The sequence below is a fragment of the Glycine max genome, chromosome 4 (assembly GCF_000004515.6).
Source record: "Glycine max cultivar Williams 82 chromosome 4, Glycine_max_v4.0, whole genome shotgun sequence".
Classification (NCBI taxonomy): Eukaryota; Viridiplantae; Streptophyta; class Magnoliopsida; order Fabales; family Fabaceae; genus Glycine; species Glycine max.
Genome location: NC_016091.4, coordinates 6,132,817 through 6,151,600, shown reverse-complemented (window position 1 = coordinate 6,151,600; position 18,784 = coordinate 6,132,817). Strand labels below are relative to the sequence as shown.

The following is an 18,784-nucleotide window of genomic DNA, read 5'->3' as shown; positions in this document are numbered from 1 at the left end:
CTTTTTTTGAGTTTGAGCCACTTTTTTTTTTTTATATACACAAATCTTTGATTAATTATATACTCTTCCTATTATTTTTTACAAATTTCATATTTTTCCAATTTATATACTTGTTGGTTTGGATCTTGCTTGATTGCAATTCAGATTGGTTTTTTTTTTTCATTTGATTCTTTAAACAAAATAACCCAATTAAATTCAGATTAGATAAATTAAACATATAAAAATGCAATACAATGGGGAATCTATGTGGGTCACCAATCCAATAATTTGTCACTACACCACTCGGATATATACAAATTGTCATGATTTGGTTTGTCAAGAAAAAGAAAAACTAAAATGAGATTATTTTTTTAACTAGACAACGCCAAAGACACTATACGAGCTAATTGGAATTGTTGTTAAGGTAGAAAGGGGGAGAACTTCTTGTTGACATTGGTTCGGTAACAGGTTGAGGGTCTAGTGAGTTAAATAAAACACTGTGTCGATATATTAAAAAAAAACTAAATCTAAAAAGTGTACATAAATTAAAATTAATAAAAGATAATGAGAAGAATATATAATTACTCAGAGTTTTATGTTAAAAAAATTAAACAAGTGGATTACAAATGTTTCAATTTTATTGGCCACATAGAATAGGATTGTTTAACTCCATTTTGAGTTGGAGTTACTTAGACAAAATCTAATCTAAAAGAAAGGATAATTTTGTAATTTTAGCTATAATCTCTCTCTATCTAATCAATATGTTAGCCCACAAACTTCCAAAAACATGAAAGCTTCCAAAAATATGATTGGCAATAGAGATGTCTTTAAACCAATTAGTAACAACCAACAACAAAGAATCATCGTTGCTTTCATAGAACTCCCATTTTCAAATTCTTAAATCTTTCCATTTTGAATTTGTCTAACAACATATTGGAGGCATCAAAACTTAGCCAATGGATTTTGTAATATCTTGAACACTCACGAAGACAAATAGTGATCACAGGTGCTAAATAGAGGAGACACATATAAGGAGCGACTCCTAGCAAGTTTTTAGCGAGATGGATACATTAATGAATCAAATACATAATCAAATGAGAAAGATCAAAAGGTTGTGCATTTATCAGATTGTACGATTAAGGATTGCTTAAAGCAATTAATTTGTATTACATATACCAATAACTTGCATCTACTTTTTGATAATTTATCATTCAAGAGTTTCATTACTAAGTATGATTGACTTTAAGCAATTCTGAAATGAGTGATTTCCCAAAAAGTTTAAAGTAAGTGTGTGAGTGAAATCAAAATACACTAAAAAGTCTTGTTATGTTGGCTTGTAAGGAACATTCATTAATCCTAAAAGCAATCCCACATTACAAAGTGGTTTTAGAGCATGGTCTCTCTTTAGTACACTGCAGTTTGAGGACAAACCAAACGAAAACTAGTGGTTATGTAACATCTGATGCGTGCTAACAATAACAAAGAGTGACCACCAATGCAAAAGAGACGAGACATGGGGAACAAGCTACTTTTGTTATAGTGGGAGGGATACATGAATAAAACTAATACACTTGAGTGAAAAGAGTTTAGATATTGTGTATGTATGAGATTATATAATTAAAGATGACTTAAATAAAATAATCACTACTATCCAAACCACCTCAAATTTACCCCAACGTTCCTCAAATATAAATATCAATAAATTATTATCTTCCTCTCAATCTTTGAGAACTCTACCCCTTCCAATCAATGTCTCTCACATTCCTCCTCCTTGAACTTCTTTCACTTCTATTTTTTATTTCCCCCTTTACTCTGGTAGGTTCTTCAACCCACCTATCATCAATTTCAACATCTCTCATCATATTTTTTTCTTATCTCCCAACTTGCTACCACATGGTAGTACTTTTAGAATTTACATCTATCCCTTTAATCCAATTAACTCTTGTATTCTGTTTCATTAAAGATTCACTTTGGCTATTTATCCTACGACAAAGGTATTCTTCAAAGCAAGATTTTCACTTAGAGTTTTCTTATTTCCTTTCTTATCCAAACCATTCATCTCATATTCAATATGATGTACTTCATCTGTCTTTATTTATAAGACATAGTTTTGAAGAAAAAAAAATTATTCCTTTTATAAAACTTCATTTCAATTATCTTGTACATCGATATTATTTTTAATACTTTGAATTTTTTTTCTCTCACACGGATGTTAGAGATGATAATATATTATCAATAAAGCTAAAGATAAATTCCAAAAATAATAAAATTTATCTTATAATTAAGGACAAAGTGAATATTCTCATTTGTAAGTTTTCAAAAATTTAATTGTTTTAATAAGTCTTCAATTTTTCGTTGAGATCTTTCAACTTCTCCTTTAATACACACATCACATCCACTCACTTCAAACTATCCCAAGCCTTCAACGAGTTAACTGTTGAATAAAGTTTCAAAATTGTGTTTGGGTTAGTTCACTCCGTCATATGAGTGAAATACCAACAACGAACATTATTCAATTTTTCCTTAATAGAATTAGAACCACAGGGTCTATTAGTTTGGAGGAAACAACTTGCTTAAACACTGGTTTATGTATACATGCCTACCTTCCGAATATCATCTGGCTTCTACCTGCAAGATTCTTCTTTTCTCTTAATCCTCTGTACTCTATGCTTTAATCAAAATTTAAATTGCAAAAACATATTGTTGATAAATGAACAAAATATAAAGGAAGCAAAAAAAGTTTAAAGCAGAGAAACTTGCGACTTAGAACTTCGTCGGGGGTTGTGGCAAATGTTATCCAATATCTGGCATACGGCATCACAAGACTCCGGAGTGAAGGAAGGTACACGTCTGGTTCACGACAACGAGTATTGATTGATCAAACACTTTCTCGGCAATGTGATATTTCTTTCGCGAGAATAATACTAATAAAAAAATATAACAAATATAATAGTTAAATACTTAATTGTTAGACGCTACAAGCCTACAACAAACCACTCCAAGTAATTTAGTCGTTAAAAAAACAAATAATTATAAAAATTATAAAAGCGAGATAGTTTTTTAATTAATAGTTTTAGAATTAATTAATTTAAGTCTTTAACAATTTTGTTAAGAATTATTTTCTCCCCCTTGTTGTATTCATGGGAGAACCACGGTAATGGAAAGACATATTCATATGTGTCCGAAACTCTCTTAGACTAGAAAACCCTAGAAAATCGTATAGGGTTTTCAGAAAATTTGCAAGAACACTAAAAAAAAAAACTTTTTAAAAAAGGCAGAAGAACCAAAATACTTCACATTATAATTTTGAAGGACTATTTAATTTGTTTCGGAGATTAAATTGAATCAAATACTTTTTCAGAAACTAAATTAGGTGCTCACTATAAAAAATATTAAAACAACAACGAATGCTAATTAATATAATAAAATGTTATAAAATTAAAAAAATATTTTTTATTTAGACATCATGAATACAACCTATCCTATATTTCTTTACATATATACGTCTCAACTCTCAACAGTACTACCATTTTTTTTTTCTTGGATAATTCAACAGTACTTGAAAGTTGAATGTCAAAATATCCAACAAAACTTTATAAAAAAAAATAAAATCCCACAAAACATTTTCCTCATAATTATTGCAACTTAAGCATGTGATTTTCGAGGTTTCTTTGAAAAAGTCTGACACGGACACTACTCTTGCTTTGCCTGTTTTTATTTCAGTTGCAAAATATAAAAAGAAAAAAGAAAAAGATTCTCCACCACATAACTTGTTCCTCATTCACTCCCCTCATTCCTCCGTTTCCCTGTAGTACTTAATGCACGAAGCAGCTTAACTCAAAAGCAGACGGAGCAACAACATGTCCTTACTCCTTACGATCCGTTCTGCAGTCACTCACTGTAGTTAATGCCTCATTGTGTTTCTCATTATTATTTCCTAACTAACACTCTTGACCCTGACTTCTTCACTTGTGCTTTTTAGATCAACAAATTAAAGTATTAAACTTTGAGCTTCAGTTTTTTGTTCTTGACTTCTTGTAATTTATTATGGAGTTGATGGGGGGTGGAAAATTTAGTAGGTGTTTTGTTGTTGTTGTTGTTGTTGGTGTGTTGTTCTTAGTGGGGTCAGTGAGTGGGATTGGTGTTAATTGGGGGACACAGTCAACACACCCTTTGTCACCGTCGAAGGTGGTGAAGATGCTGAAAGACAATGGCATTCAGAAGGTGAAGCTTTTTGATGCTGATGCTGGTATCTTGGATGCTCTCAAGAAGTCTGGGATACAGGTCATGGTGGGGATTCCGAATGACATGCTTTATACTCTGGCTAACAGTGTGGAAGCAGCTGAAAAATGGGTTTCCAAGAATATCTCCAAACATGTCTCTTCTGGAGGAGTGGACATCAGGTACACACTACACACGCACCCTTTCCTCTGTTTTGGGAGATTCTGTTACCAACCATTGGCTTTGAGTTGAAGTTATGCTTTTTAATTGTTTGTCACTGTATTTGTTGCTTGGCTTGGTTGTTTATTGATGAAATGAATATGCATAAAAAAGAGTTTTTTTTAGAAACGTGAATGGAAAATGTCATTTTGGTGTAACAACTTGGAATTAAGGTGCAGTTGGGAATGCAAGTTAACTTGGGGCTGAGAATTTCAAGAGAAAATAAATTAGTCTGTCTTATTGGTTTTGCATGTTATTCCTAATCTTAAGAGTTGCCAGGTGAGGAATTCTTGACAGCTCTGTTTGTTGAACTCTGAAAAATATATTGGTGATGAATTTGTTGCTTCCACAATATTGTAGGACAATCACTATGACAGTATGACTTATAACTCAGCTTGCATTCTGTTGGGTGTTGCATGTATTCCCTACTGTAAACATTGGTTCTTCTTCTTCTTCTTCTTCGGTGTATTCTTGGTACCCTATGTTTTTGCTCTCTTAAAAATGCATGGTTTCTCTTTGCTAAGCTATGTGTTTGGCAGATTTTAATTGTTTGTTGCATAGTTCTTTTGTTTTGGATATTTGTCCTGGACACTAAAGGACTGATATCTTTTTTTAATCGGCAACTGTTAGTTGCCAGTTTGTTAGTTTTTTGTTAGTGGGAGGGATTCTAACCCACAACCTCTCCCTCCTCCCTTCTCCCTTCAACCACCAAGTCAACCTTATAACTCTTGAAGAATTGTGTTATCTGATACAATACTTTTGAGGAGTGGTGGTACTGTAAATGTTAGAAGGAAACATTGCAACTGGAGAGGAAGTGATTTCTAATGAATGGAAATTAAGTGTCTTTCCTAGATGAATTTGTAGTGGAATATGCAATGAAATGAATTTGTTTCAGGGTTTTAGCTTGTGTTTTGTTATGGTCCATTGAACCTGTCTTCCTTTTACTTTTTCTGTTTGGAAGATTGTTCAGTGTCTAATCTTTCACATCTTCTACTGTCCAATACATTCCTCTTAATTCTCATATATGCTGATATGCGAAGGCTCCACTCATTGTACCTTCTTGGAATGAAATTATGTCCCCTGTTTGTGGGTTTTAAATAGCCCAATCTCCTTAATTTTACATTCATCTATATATGCAAATGATTGTAGATTCCTATGTCAGAAAATAATGTGCACTCTTAGATGACCAATTGGTCAGACTTCATTCCTGCCAAAAGTTGAAATGCCAATTATATTTATATTTTGTTATTCACAAATCATATGCAATCATTGTTCTCGTGTGCAATTAATGGGAAGTTTCCCAAACATCATTAGATTTGGAAGGTCATGTTTAGGTACATCTATCAAGGTTGTCAGGGGAACAGGTCCATGTCCTTACAGCTCTAAGCTGAATGCTTTTCCTTGTATTTTCTTCCCTCCATGCCAAAGCCCATTTGTGATTATTTTTCTTAAGAGAGGTTATTGATTCACTTTAAATGGAAGGAAAAATTGCTTTTTATTGACTTATAATTATCATCCTTGTTTTGTTCTCTCCATTGCTGAATGACATTCTATTGCTAATCTCTGCAAAATATGGAGCTTACACTTGTTCCTTCACAATTTACCAAACAACTTTTTGCTTTTGTGTGAATAGACGGTTGTGCAATTAGAGTTGATGTTCAACTACTCATTTGATTACATGTGATCTCTGCTGCAGTAAGATTTCTCTTTATTATAAGTTGAGTCCACATATGATGTCTATTTCTATTCATTCCTGACTCTTTGCCATTTGGGGAAAAAATAAGAGATTCTCCCTTATAGAAGATCAACAACTCTATCATTGTAAGAATTAGTGGTTTCCTTTCTAGAAGATCAAGATTCAAGAATGTATATGTTAGCATCCAAATCTGTCTTCTAAAATTTAAGTTTATTAGTTCATTTGATCTCTTCAGTAATTAGTTGAGCTCAATGGTGATTGATCCTTATATCCAGCTCCACATAGTAGCATAAGACTTCATTTCAATCACTTGCACTGAATTGATTATAGCCACACGAGGTTGTGATTCAAATATGATGCAAAATTCTTGTTCCTCTGTATTATAGATGTTCCCAACATCCCTTGAAACGAGGACTTAAAAGTACACATGGCTTAAAACCCATATCAGTTTCAAGCTCAAAATGCATGTCATCCTAATTTGTTGAGTATGTAGTTAAAACTCACGGGGAGATAGATTGAAATATTTGCTTTATTGAAGGAAACAGTGTTGCAACTTTATGTCAGTGGATCTAACTCATGCATTATGTATAATGCTGTGTGTTCTTACATTTCGCTGATTGTAAACTCAACGACCATATGCTGCAATTAATCACTAACTATGTATTATTTTTCTTACACATTATATCTTGTGTTTTTTGCAAGGTACGTTGCAGTGGGGAATGAACCATTCTTGTCAACATACAACGGTTCCTTCGAAGCCACAACTCTTCCAGCTCTCCAAAACATCCAGGCAGCTCTCACAAGATCTGGTTTGAGCAACCGTGTCAAAGTCACCGTCCCCTTAAATGCCGACGTATACCAAAGCTCATCCGAAAAGCCATCCGACGGCGGTTTCAGACCCGACATCAACAATGTCATGCTGCAGATTGTCAAGTTCTTGAACGACAACGGTGCTCCGTTCACAGTGAACATCTATCCTTTCATCAGCCTCTACGCAGACCCCAATTTCCCCGTTGACTATGCCTTCTTTAACGGCTACCAGCCCACCATAAACGACAACGGAAGAGCCTACGACAATGTGTTTGATGCCAACCATGACACTCTAGTATGGGCACTGCAGAAGAATGGCTTTGGAAACTTACCTATAATTGTGGGGGAAATTGGGTGGCCAACAGATGGGGACAGAAATGCAAACCTTCAATATGCACAACGTTTTAACCAAGGTTTCATGTCACGTTACATGTCTGGAAAAGGTACCCCAATGAGGCCTGGTCCTATAGATGCTTATTTGTTTAGTCTCATAGATGAAGATGCCAAAAGCATTCAGCCAGGTAACTTTGAGCGTCATTGGGGCATGTTTTACTTTGATGGCCAACCCAAATACCAACTTAACCTTGGGTCAGCACGAGGTAATGGGTTAGTAGGTGCTAGTGGCGTTGATCATTTGGCTAAAAAGTGGTGCGTTTTGAAACCCTCAGCAAACCTTAATGATGACCAACTTGCACCTAGTGTGGCCTATGCTTGTCAAAATGCTGATTGCACTAGTCTTGGGTATGGAACTTCGTGTGGCAATTTAGATGTTCATGGTAACATTTCTTATGCGTTTAATAGCTACTATCAGATAAATGACCAGATGGATAGTGCATGCAAATTCCCCGGCCTTTCCATGATCACTGACAAGGATCCTTCTGTTGGAGATTGCAAGTTCAGAATCATGATCCAGACAGATTCTGCGGAGCCACATGGAAAAGTTGGATATCTAACAACAGTGCTATGTTTTTTTGTTCTTTTGCTATTCTGTAATCTTTGGTTTTGATTTGCTTGCTTTTTGACTTTTCTCGGATCAGGTAAACTTTGTAGCAACTAGCAAGTGTAAGAAAGAAAACGCGTTAGATTGTTTATCACTGCACTAAAGTTGTCTGTCATACTTGTCCCTGTCTTATCATATTTTATTTTGACTTGTCTGACATAATAGTTTATTTTCTTATAAATTTAATTGGAATGTACGGTAAAAATTAAAGAGAAAAAAATGTTATGCATCCACAATATAAAATTTACAACATCATCTAATTATAAATTGTTAGTAGGTTTGTTAATTTTTAAAATAATTACTTAAAATAGTTATATTAATGATGTTTTGTAATTAAATGATAAAATAAAAGTGCATTATCATTAAACTCAAAATTAAAGTGTTTTATAATAAAATTGTTAATTTTTAAAATAATTACTTAAAAACATCTTTGATGATGTTTATTTAGTTGACAGTGGAAGTTTTTATATTACTGGTTGTTTATTGTGTGGTAACGTACGAAAATATTAAGAAAAGTTTATTTAATGTTTTAAATTATTTTTTTAAAAAAATGTAACGGATGATTTTTATGTTTTGGAAGTAGTTAATATTTTATCACATGTTCATAAGTAGGGTTGTTCGATGAGGGTTTAACTATTGGTAGAAGATTTAGGTAATATGTATAAGTTCATAGGTTTTGATATCAATTTAACCATTGCACACACAAAGAAAGTACATGTGTTCACCAAATGAATACGTGAGTCAACTGCATGTAGGTTTGTTTTAGCTTAATACTTAAAGGAAGAGAGTTTTGTCCTTGTTTTATCTGGTTTAAGTAAAATTATCATTAGTAGAAATGAGAGATAAAAAACATGACAGATGTCCCAATAAAAACTGTTTTATTAATCATCTCTATGTAAATTAGAATAGTTATATTAAATGAAAGTGTTTTTATTGGCCATTATTTAGCCAAAGCATTTTTTTAAAAAATTCTTCACCTCTTGTCTCCTTCAATTTATCGTTTTCAATATTTTTAATTCTAACTTGAACTTTAATATGTTTTAAAAGAATCATCAGTAATTAAAAGTAACACTGTATAGTATAAATTGTTTATCATAAATCTATAATATATTTTTATATATTTAAAAATATTTTATTTATGATTACTTTATATAATTATTTTTTAGAAGTATTTATTTGTTATAAATTTCAATTATATATTTTTTTGCTTTACTAAATTTTAATTATATAAAATAAATACTTGTAAAACTAAAATAAATAATTAATAATAGAAGATAACAATGTTCGAGTGTCTAGGAAGTAATAGATATTGATACGTACAAGATATACGGCATTGATCATTGATACGTACAAAACATGTATGTATTGTTTTGGCCGTTTCTCTTGTTAGGTAGAAGATATACGGCATTGATGAATTATTTTGTAAAATATATTTTTAATATAATATTAGTAATACGGATTCGTAATTTACATGAGTGGTAAATGGTAATGTATATGACTAATTTGTAAGAAATCTATAAATTTTATATGAATTGTGAAATCTATATAAATTAAAGAGAAAATAAATGTTGCATTGGAAAAACGTTGGTGCAGGAAGAAAATCGCAGAAAACGGGCATTTCCAGGATAGGTTTAAGGAGGCGGGTCGAATATCTCCGGAAGCTTCCGATCCATCATCGGGTTGGTGTTGGTGTTTGTTTATGCGGTGCCCTTTCTCACCGTCTCTCCCCCTTTCTTTTTCTTTCTTCCTCATTCATTTATTCTCTCTTTCGCTCTCACCTGTCCACATAACCCTAGTACGTAATACAGAAGATACACATACATATTCATATTAAACACTGGAAAAAAACTTAACCTAATCAAATCATATATTATCATCATCATACGATTATCTTGTCTCAGTGTCGCTGATGATGGAGGATCAAGCGAATCAAGTGCCACCTCCGCGGGATGAAGAGGAGGATTCTCAGAAGGAGGAAGTGATTGCGAAGGTTAACAAACTCATGGAGAAGATAACTTCTGCACCCGATAACCCTAACGCCACCGTCCTCCACGCCCTTGCCTCTATTCTTGAAGCGCAAGAGTCACGGTATGCTTGCTATCTGTGTTTTTGTTTAACGGATTTCTTCTCATGCGCTAGTCATTTATTTGATTCCTTTTGGAATAGTTTCTTAGGTGTTTATATCTGAATGTATCTGTAAATTCGGTTGTTTTTATGAATGTCAATTTTATGTCATCTAAGTGCTCGGTTCTAGTTTAGATTCTGAATACTGTGCTTCTCACTTTTTTTCTGGGGGAGTTTTTGTTTTTCCCAATTGCCTTCTAGTTTCTATGGATAATTTATTTTTGCAATGTAGATACATGGAAGAAAATGGTCATTCTTCCTCCATCACTGCACGTGCTGCGCATATCATTGGTCGTCTTGGCGGTTTAATCCGGGTATTTTCTTGTCCACTATTGATTGTTCTTCTTGTTAATTTGGGTGTAGAGCTTTTTCTTAAGCTAACTTCTTGTATTAAAACTATTGAGATTGCACTTTTGGCATTTCTGGACTTTGCAGGAAAATGATGAGTTCTTTGAGTTGATATCTTCAAAGTTTCTGTTAGAAACAAGATACTCGACTTCCATTCAAGCTGCTGCTGGCAGACTTTTGCTGTGCTGTTCCCTCACTTGGATTGTAGGATTTCCTTTTTCACTGATTTCTTTTTGCTGTTTTAATTCCTTTAACCCAATTGTTCTGATGAAGTGTAAATGGACAGTATCCTCATGTTTTTGAAGAATCTGTCATGGAAAACATTAAAAATTGGGTGATGGATGATAACACTGGGTTGCCTGCCGAAGAGCAGAATTTGAAGCATAATCCAGATAGAAGGGACGCTGCCTCGGACTCTGAAATGTTGAAAACCTATTCTACTGGACTCCTTGCTGTGTGTTTGGTCGGGTATGCTATGCTACCCAAACTTTAGTCTATTTTTCAGATTTCTTGCTTTGATGTTTGGCTTAATTTTGGGCTTTAATTTTTGCTTCCAGTTGATGCTGGTGGTTATCTTGCTTATCCCTATTTTATTTCTTTCTTATTTTTTTCCTTAATTAACTTTGGAATGATCTCAGTCAAGGTCCAATAGTGGAAGACGTATTGACATCTGGCTTGTCAGCTAAGCTAATGCGTTATCTTCGTATAAGTGTGCTACGAGAGACAAGTGGCAACCAGAAAGATGTTACTCATATTACAGAGAGTAGGCATGCATCTGCGAATACTTCAGGGAGAGGTAGAGACGATGGTCGTGGTAGATTTCGCCAGCTCCTCGAATCAAATCATTTAGATGATACTAGGATGATTGACGAGAGATCTTTAGATGATGTAACTCTTGAAAGGGGTCCAGATAGAAGCATTAGTGGACAAACTTGCCAAGAAGGATCTTGGATAGATGGTGAACCACCCGATGGACTTGGTGGTGAAGGTGCTGATGTCCACGAGGTAGATTCTGATGGGGAGGATAGATGGCACTGTAGAGATATACGTGATGGAAGGATAAAATATGGTGAGCACGACGACAATATTAGAGATGACTCTTCAAGGCGGCGTGCAAACCGTGGATGGGGAAGATCTAGAGGGAAAGGTAGGCTCAGTGAAGGGGTTGTAGAAAGTGATCCCATTTTGTCATCTCCTGGATCTGGAAGTCGATTAGGACAGGGGCGAAGTGTTAGAGATAGAAGCATATTGAGGAATGCTGACATTAGGAGGGTGACTGATTCTAAGAAGACCCTTGGCAGGACCACCCCTTCTGAGGCATCTGCTTCTGCTTCAGAAAGAGAGGATAATGATGATTGTTTCCAAGAGTGCCGAATTGGAAGTAAAGATATTACCGATCTTGTCCGGAAAGCAGTCCGAGCGGCTGAAGCTGAAGCTAGATCAGCCAATGCACCTGAAGAAGCTGTGAAAGCAGCTGGTGATGCTGCCGCTGACCTTGTTAAAACTGCAGCTTCTGAGGTTTGCTCGAGTTCATTCATTTTTTTCTCCGAAAACCAAAAAGTGTACTTTGTGCTTACATATATGCCTATGTGATTGTGTGTCAGTACTTTATAGTTTAAACTCAATACTAAAATAGTTTGTTTTGAATTTATATTCAGGAATATAAATCCACTAATGATGAAGAAGCAGCTTTTTTGGCTGCTTCGAGAGCTGCATCAACTGTTATTGATGCTGCATCTGCAGTTGAAGTTTCAAGGTATGTCAGAATATAATTTACAAGTACCTTTTAAGATCTGATTATATACATGAACTGTTCTTTAATAATGTTTATTCAATGGTTGGTGCAGGAGTTCTATCTGCGACAGTACTGTGACAGAGAATGTGAGTGGCAAAGAAATGGAAACTAACGAGGATGTTGAAGAGTACTTCATCCCAGATACTCAATCACTTGCACAGTTGAGGGAAAAATATTGCATTCAGTGTCTGGAGTTACTTGGAGAATATGTAGAAGTTCTTGGCCCTGTGTTGCATGAGAAGGGGGTTGATGTGTGTCTTGCACTTCTGCAGCAGAATTCTAAACATTGGGAGGCATCCAAGGTTGCTTTGCTGTTGCCTGATATCATGAAGCTAATCTGTGCTTTGGCCGCACATAGGAAATTTGCTGCACTATTTGTGGACCGTGGGGGAATGCAAAAGCTGCTTGATGTCCCTAGAATGCCACAAACTTTCTTCGGCCTTTCTTCTTGTCTATTTACTATTGGTTCTCTTCAGGTATTCTTGTTGTTTGATAGTAATGATAATTCTGAATTTAGATGCCAACTAATGTTTTTAAGTTCTCTCTCTTTCACACACACATACAAAACACTACTATATTTTCTGAACCCAAATGATTATTTTAGGGAATAATGGAACGAGTTTGTGCTCTTCCATCAAAAGTTGTTGAGCGTGTTGTTGAGTTAGCCCTCCAACTCCTTGACTGCAATCAAGACCAAGCCCGTAAGAATGCAGCATTGTTTTTTGCTGCTGCATTTGTCTTTAGAGCAGTTCTTGATGCCTTTGATTCCCTTGATGGATTACAAAAATTACTTGGCCTTCTAAATGATGCTGCTTCAGTAAGATCAGGAGTAAATTCTGGAGCCTTGAGTTTATCTAACTCAGGATCACTTCGAAATGATCGATCATCCGCTGAAGTGCTGACATCATCTGAGAAGCAGATAGCCTATCACACTTGTGTTGCTTTGCGGCAATATTTCAGGGCACATCTCCTTGTATTAGTGGATTCCATTCGTCCAAACAAAAGCAATCGTAGTGCTGCTAGAAATATTCCAAGTGTAAGGGCTGTGTACAAGCCGCTTGATATTAGTAACGAGGCAATGGATGCAGTATTCCTACAATTACAAAAGGATCGGAAGTTAGGTCCTGCATTTGTGAGAACACGTTGGCTAGCAGTTGAGAAGTTCTTGGCATCTAATGGACATATTACTATGTTGGAATTATGTCAGGTATGACAGTTATTTTACGCGTTCCCCATATCTTGCAATTTATTTATTTATAGTTCTCTTGGTTGTTTGTAGGCCCCACCTGTGGAGCGATATCTGCATGATTTGCTTCAGTATGCGTTGGGTGTTCTGCACATTGTTACATTAGTACCTAGCAGTCGTAAGATGATTGTAAATGTAACATTAAGCAATAATCGCGTTGGTATCGCGGTAATTTTGGATGCTGCAAATATAGCTAGTAATCATGTGGACCCTGAGGTAAGATTCTTTTGGTAGCAATTCTGGTATACACTGCCCTAATTTCTGCAGGCGGTAAAAGAAAGTCTTTTAGGATTTTGACTGACATACTGAGTATCCCAATATATGGTATCTTAACTTTTGTTTGCAAACACTTCCCATTTCAGATAATTCAACCGGCATTAAATGTTTTAGTCAATCTTGTTTGCCCTCCTCCTTCAATCAGCAATAAACCAGCTATGTTTGCACAAGGTCAGCAATTCGCATCTTCCCAAACATCTATCGGTCCTCCCTCAGAGGCTAGAGATAGAAATGCTGAACGTAATGTCTCAGATAGAGCTGTTCACTCTACCAGCCAGATTGATCCTAGGGAGAGGAGTGGGGAGCCCAATGCTGTAGATCGAGGCAGTGCTGCAGGATTTAGTACACAGCCTGTTCATAGTACTCCACAAACTCCTGTTGCTTCTGCATCTTCAGGATTGGTTGGCGACCGAAGGATATCTTTGGGTGCAGGAGCAGGTTGTGCTGGCCTTGCTGCACAATTGGAACAAGGATATCGTCAGGCAAGAGAGGTTGTCCGCTCTAATAATGGTATAAAGGTTCTTCTGCATCTCCTCCAACCGCGCATATATTCGCCTCCTGCTGCTCTGGACTGTCTTCGTGCTCTAGCATGTCGGGTCCTGCTTGGATTAGCCAGAGATGATACTATTGCACACATATTGACAAAGCTTCAGGTGAACAACTATAACTGATTTCTATTGAACTCGATCATCCTCAAACTGGACCCTATCTATTGGATCCTGGTTTGATGGGTTTGGATTAGTCAGTATCAAATGTGGAAATTGAGATAACTCCGCTCCAACTTTTTCCTTGTATAGCAGTTTAAGTTCTGTTCTAATGATGGCTTCTGAAAAAAATATGTATTATCAAATGTTGCAATATCCTGATTTTTTTTGTATTGGTGTTCTAGGTTGGGAAAAAGCTATCGGAACTGATTCGGGATTCGGGCAGCCTAACACTTGGAACAGAGCAGGGTAGGTGGCAAGCTGAACTTTCCCAGGCTGCAATTGAGCTAATTGGGGTGAGCATTTCCACTCTTTGGTGAAGCTGAAGTTTGTGTTTTGGGGGGTATTGGTTTGATTATTAACCTTGTTCTGGAGCTATATTTTGTGTTTACTGTTTTTCACGTGCATATATTTAATTTACTTGTTTCATCTATCTTCTTAGAAAGTGGGTTATGGGCCTATAACTCAACTCGAGCGTGAAGTTTGCAGGACTGGACATCTGTGAGTGGTCCGATAGCGGGTGGCATGATAGAACAAAAGATCGCTAGAATAGGCTCTGATACCATCTTGAAAGGGTTTACTGTAATGAGAGGAGAATTTTTCAAACATTTACTTTAAATGAATGGTTAAGATGTTCTAGCAATTGCATCCATGTATGATTGTATGGTCAAAATTGTTTCTTAGAATTAGAATTCACTCAAACAATCTTGATGGTCTATACATGTCCCTGTGACCAAAATTGCTTGAGTATGAGATCAAAATTGTGTGCGCATGAGTGCATGCACGAGTGTAGGTGTTTTTAATTGGGTTTTGATTGTTTGCTAGGATATTAAAGGGTGGTGAAAATCTGTTTCTTAGTAATGGACCTAAAAATCTTTGAAGTGTGTGCACTCAATTTGACAGGCTGGTTTGAAATCTAATTAATTTGCTTTCTGAAAACAAAGAAATTAAAAAAATCAGGTCAACTATGTTGTTTGATGTGCACTTATGCAGTGATCTTGCTTAAACAAAGAATAAGATAAACATATATAATATTGTGCTTTATGAAGGCTGCTATTGATACTTCTGTTGAAATTGTATTTGTAGATTGTGACTAATTCTGGGCGTGCAAGTACATTAGCTGCTACTGATGCAGCTACTCCAACTTTAAGGCGCATAGAAAGAGCAGCTATAGCTGCTGCCACTCCTATTTCTTACCATTCAAGGTTTTTTATCTCTCTAAATTTGACTGTTCAGGATTTTCCTGTACATGTGCTGCCTTTCCCCCCCTTGGGGGCACTCTTCTGATGGCTCTTTCCTGTTATGTTTTTTCTTGTTCAGGGAACTCCTGCTCCTAATTCATGAGCACCTACAGGCATCTGGATTGGCGCAAACTGCTTCTATGTTGCTTAAAGAGGCTCAGTTGACTCCTTTGCCTTCTTTGGTTCCTCCCTCTTCTCTTGCACAACAACCCATCACACAGGAAGTTTCTTCAACACAAATTCAGTGGCCCTCTGGTCGTGCTCCTTCTGGATTTCTCACTTACAGAGTAATGTTTAATGCAAAGGATGAGGATGCCGGCTTGAAAAGTGATTCTGTCTCTGCAAAGAAAAAATCCCTGACTTTCTCATCATCTTTTCATTCAAGACTTCAACTCCTTGACTCTCAGTCATCAGCCAGGAAATTGTCAAATACAGGTAAAGAGTCATCAGAAACTAGTGTGGTAGAGACTACATATGGATCTTCAGTGAAACATAACATTGATACTGGATCTCAGTTTAAGACTCCAATTACCTTGCCAGCGAAACGAAAGTTATCTGATTTGAAGGATATATCAATGTTTTCATCGTCTGGAAAACGATTAAACATTGGGGATCAAGGACTTCGCTCTCCTATTTGTTCAAGTGCAATTCGTAAAAGCAGCCTGCAGACTGATGCTGTTGGGCTTTTCACACCAACTTGTAACCTGAAACAGAGCCGTTGTACGATTGACTTGGTGGATGAGAACCAGAGTATTTCAAATCTAGGTCAGATGACACCATCTTCCCAAGTATTAAATGACCTTCAGCCCAACAATGCTGAGCGTGTAACATTAGATTCTTTGGTGGTTCAATATTTGAAGCATCAGCATCGCCAATGTCCAGCTCCTATTACCACTCTTCCTCCACTGTCTCTTCTGCACCCGCATGTCTGTCCAGAACCAAAGCGAAGCCTTGATGCCCCTTCTAATGTGACAGCTCGGTTTGGTACCCGTGAATTTAAATATATGTATGGGGGAGTGCATGGGAATCGCAGGGATCGCCAATTTGTTTACAGTCGGTTTAAGCCATGGCGTACTTGTCGGGATGATGCTGGTGCCTTGTTAACATGCATTACATTTGTCGGGGACTCTTCTCATATTGCTGTTGGAAGCCATAATGGGGAGCTCAAATTTTTTGACTCCAACAACAGCAATGTGGTGGAGAGCTACACAGGTCACCAGTCTCCTTTGACTCATGTTCAGTCTTTTGTTTCTGGTGAGACCCAGCTATTACTTTCTTCAAGCTCCCAAGATGTTAGGTTGTGGGATGCAACATCAATTTTAGGTGGTCCTAGCCATTCATTTGAAGGATGCAAGGCTGCCAGGTTTAGCAATTCTGGGAATGTTTTTGCAGCCTTGTCATCAGAATCTGCACGACGGGAAATCCGCTTGTATGATATCCAAACATGTCATTTAGAGTCAAACTTTTCAGATACATTTGCAGCTTCTACAGGGCGAGGTCATGTTTATTCGTTAATCCATTTTAACCCTTCTGACTCAATGCTGCTTTGGAATGGTGTCTTATGGGACCGGCGGGATTCTGGGCCTGTGCATCGCTTTGATCAGTTTACAGACTATGGTGGTGGAGGCTTTCATCCTGCTGGCAACGAGGTATGCATAATCTTGCATTTGTCTAAATAATGAATTTTGAAACAACCAAACCATATTGTTCTATTATAAATCATGTAGGGTAATTATAAATTCGGAGGAAAATTATAGTGTGATTCCCCCTCTCTATCACCAAGCTTATTACAAATAAACACAATTCAGGAGCCCCTAAGAAACTTGGTAAAAATATCAGCTAGTTCGCTAGAACTAGTATAACAAGTAGAAATACAACGAGAGAACTTTCTCTAATGAAATGATAATCAACTAAAATATTTTCTTGTTCTGATACCATGCAAAGGTCACTGAAAAGTAATTATTAATCTGGAAAGTTAAGTAATTATTAATCTGGAAAGTTAAAGGTACATGACAGATTATATAACTAATGACCTGAACTAATGGGCCTATGGGCCCAATGATATTCTAACTACCATATAGTATTATTTGATTTGATTATACTTTCCATCTACAAGGTGGTTTTCTGACCTTGATTGTTTATGCTTGTAAAAAAATTGTTTAACCAGGTTATTATAAACTCTGAAGTCTGGGATCTGCGCAAGTTCAGACTGTTACGCAGTGTACCTTCACTAGATCAAACATCAATAACATTCAATGCACGTGGTGATGTAATGTATGCAATCTTAAGGAGAAATCTTGAGGATGTAATGTCAGCAGTCCACACTCGTCGCGTCAAGCATCCTCTTTTTGCAGCTTTCCGCACAGTGGATGCGATAAATTATTCTGACATTGCAACTATCCCTGTGGATCGCTGTGTTCTTGATTTTGCAGCTGAACCAACAGATTCATTTGTTGGGCTGATTACTATGGATGATCAAGATGAGATGTATGCTTCTGCCAGAATCTATGAAATTGGTCGTCGGAGGCCAACTGATGATGATTCTGATCCTGATGATGCTGAAAGTGAGGAGGAAGACGAGGACGATGATGACGACGATCCTGATGTTGATCCTCTGTTAAGCCCTGGTCTTGGTGGGGATAGTGGGAGTGATGCTGATGACATGAGCAATGATGATGATGATAGTGTGAGTGATCTGGATGAAGATGAAGATGGAGATTTCATTTTGGATGATGTAGACTTTGATGGAGGACCTGGCATATTGGAGATTGTGACAGAAGGTGATGAGGAGGATGATGATAGTCAACTACTTGAATCCCTAAGTAGTAGTGACGATGAGGATTTTGTGGGTAATGGCTTTGGTTATTAATTTTCAACCGAGGAGAAGCTGTAATTATTTCTTTCTTCATTATATTCATTTTTGAGCGAAATGTTAATTATTTTGGCTCAGAATTTTGTTGTTTTCTTTTACCTTTTTATGCCTTCTGCGATTATATTATGCTGAAAGGGTCTAGAAGCGCAGTTGTATATAATGTTAGAAAAGCCGATGGCCTATGATCTTTCTTTTCTGCTTCGGATGTTGGACTAAAGATCTCGATGTTCGTAGTAACAAGGTTATAGATGAA

At 36.4% G+C, this 18,784-nt stretch overlaps 2 protein-coding genes across 4 annotated transcripts; both read left to right on the top strand.

Moving 5' to 3' along the window:
- The first annotated feature begins 3,714 nt into the window (after window positions 1-3,714).
- On the top strand, window positions 3,715-8,087 carry LOC100796552 (glucan endo-1,3-beta-glucosidase 5). The gene is made up of 2 exons (XM_003523665.4): window positions 3,715-4,382; window positions 6,818-8,087. Exons 1-2 carry the CDS (start codon window positions 4,027-4,029, stop codon window positions 7,929-7,931), a joined length of 1,470 nt encoding a protein of 489 aa, XP_003523713.2. The 5' UTR covers window positions 3,715-4,026; the 3' UTR covers window positions 7,932-8,087.
- Window positions 8,088-9,490: 1,403 nt separating this feature from the next.
- On the top strand, window positions 9,491-18,608 carry LOC100796030 (DDB1- and CUL4-associated factor homolog 1). 3 transcript variants are annotated; one of them, XM_006578124.4, is made up of 15 exons: window positions 9,491-9,604; window positions 9,827-10,013; window positions 10,282-10,363; window positions 10,485-10,601; window positions 10,684-10,865; window positions 11,036-11,915; window positions 12,056-12,153; window positions 12,245-12,668; window positions 12,797-13,399; window positions 13,472-13,654; window positions 13,801-14,367; window positions 14,604-14,714; window positions 15,505-15,623; window positions 15,739-17,308; window positions 17,827-18,608. In XM_006578124.4, exons 2-15 carry the CDS (start codon window positions 9,835-9,837, stop codon window positions 18,526-18,528), a joined length of 5,817 nt encoding a protein of 1,938 aa, XP_006578187.1. In that variant the 5' UTR covers window positions 9,491-9,604; window positions 9,827-9,834; the 3' UTR covers window positions 18,529-18,608. The 3 variants fall into 3 exon arrangements, with proteins under 3 accessions (XP_006578187.1, XP_006578188.3, XP_006578186.1); XM_006578125.4 differs by having other exon boundaries at window positions 9,499-9,629; XM_006578123.4 differs by having other exon boundaries at window positions 9,586-9,720.
- The last annotated feature ends 176 nt before the right edge of the window (window positions 18,609-18,784 follow it).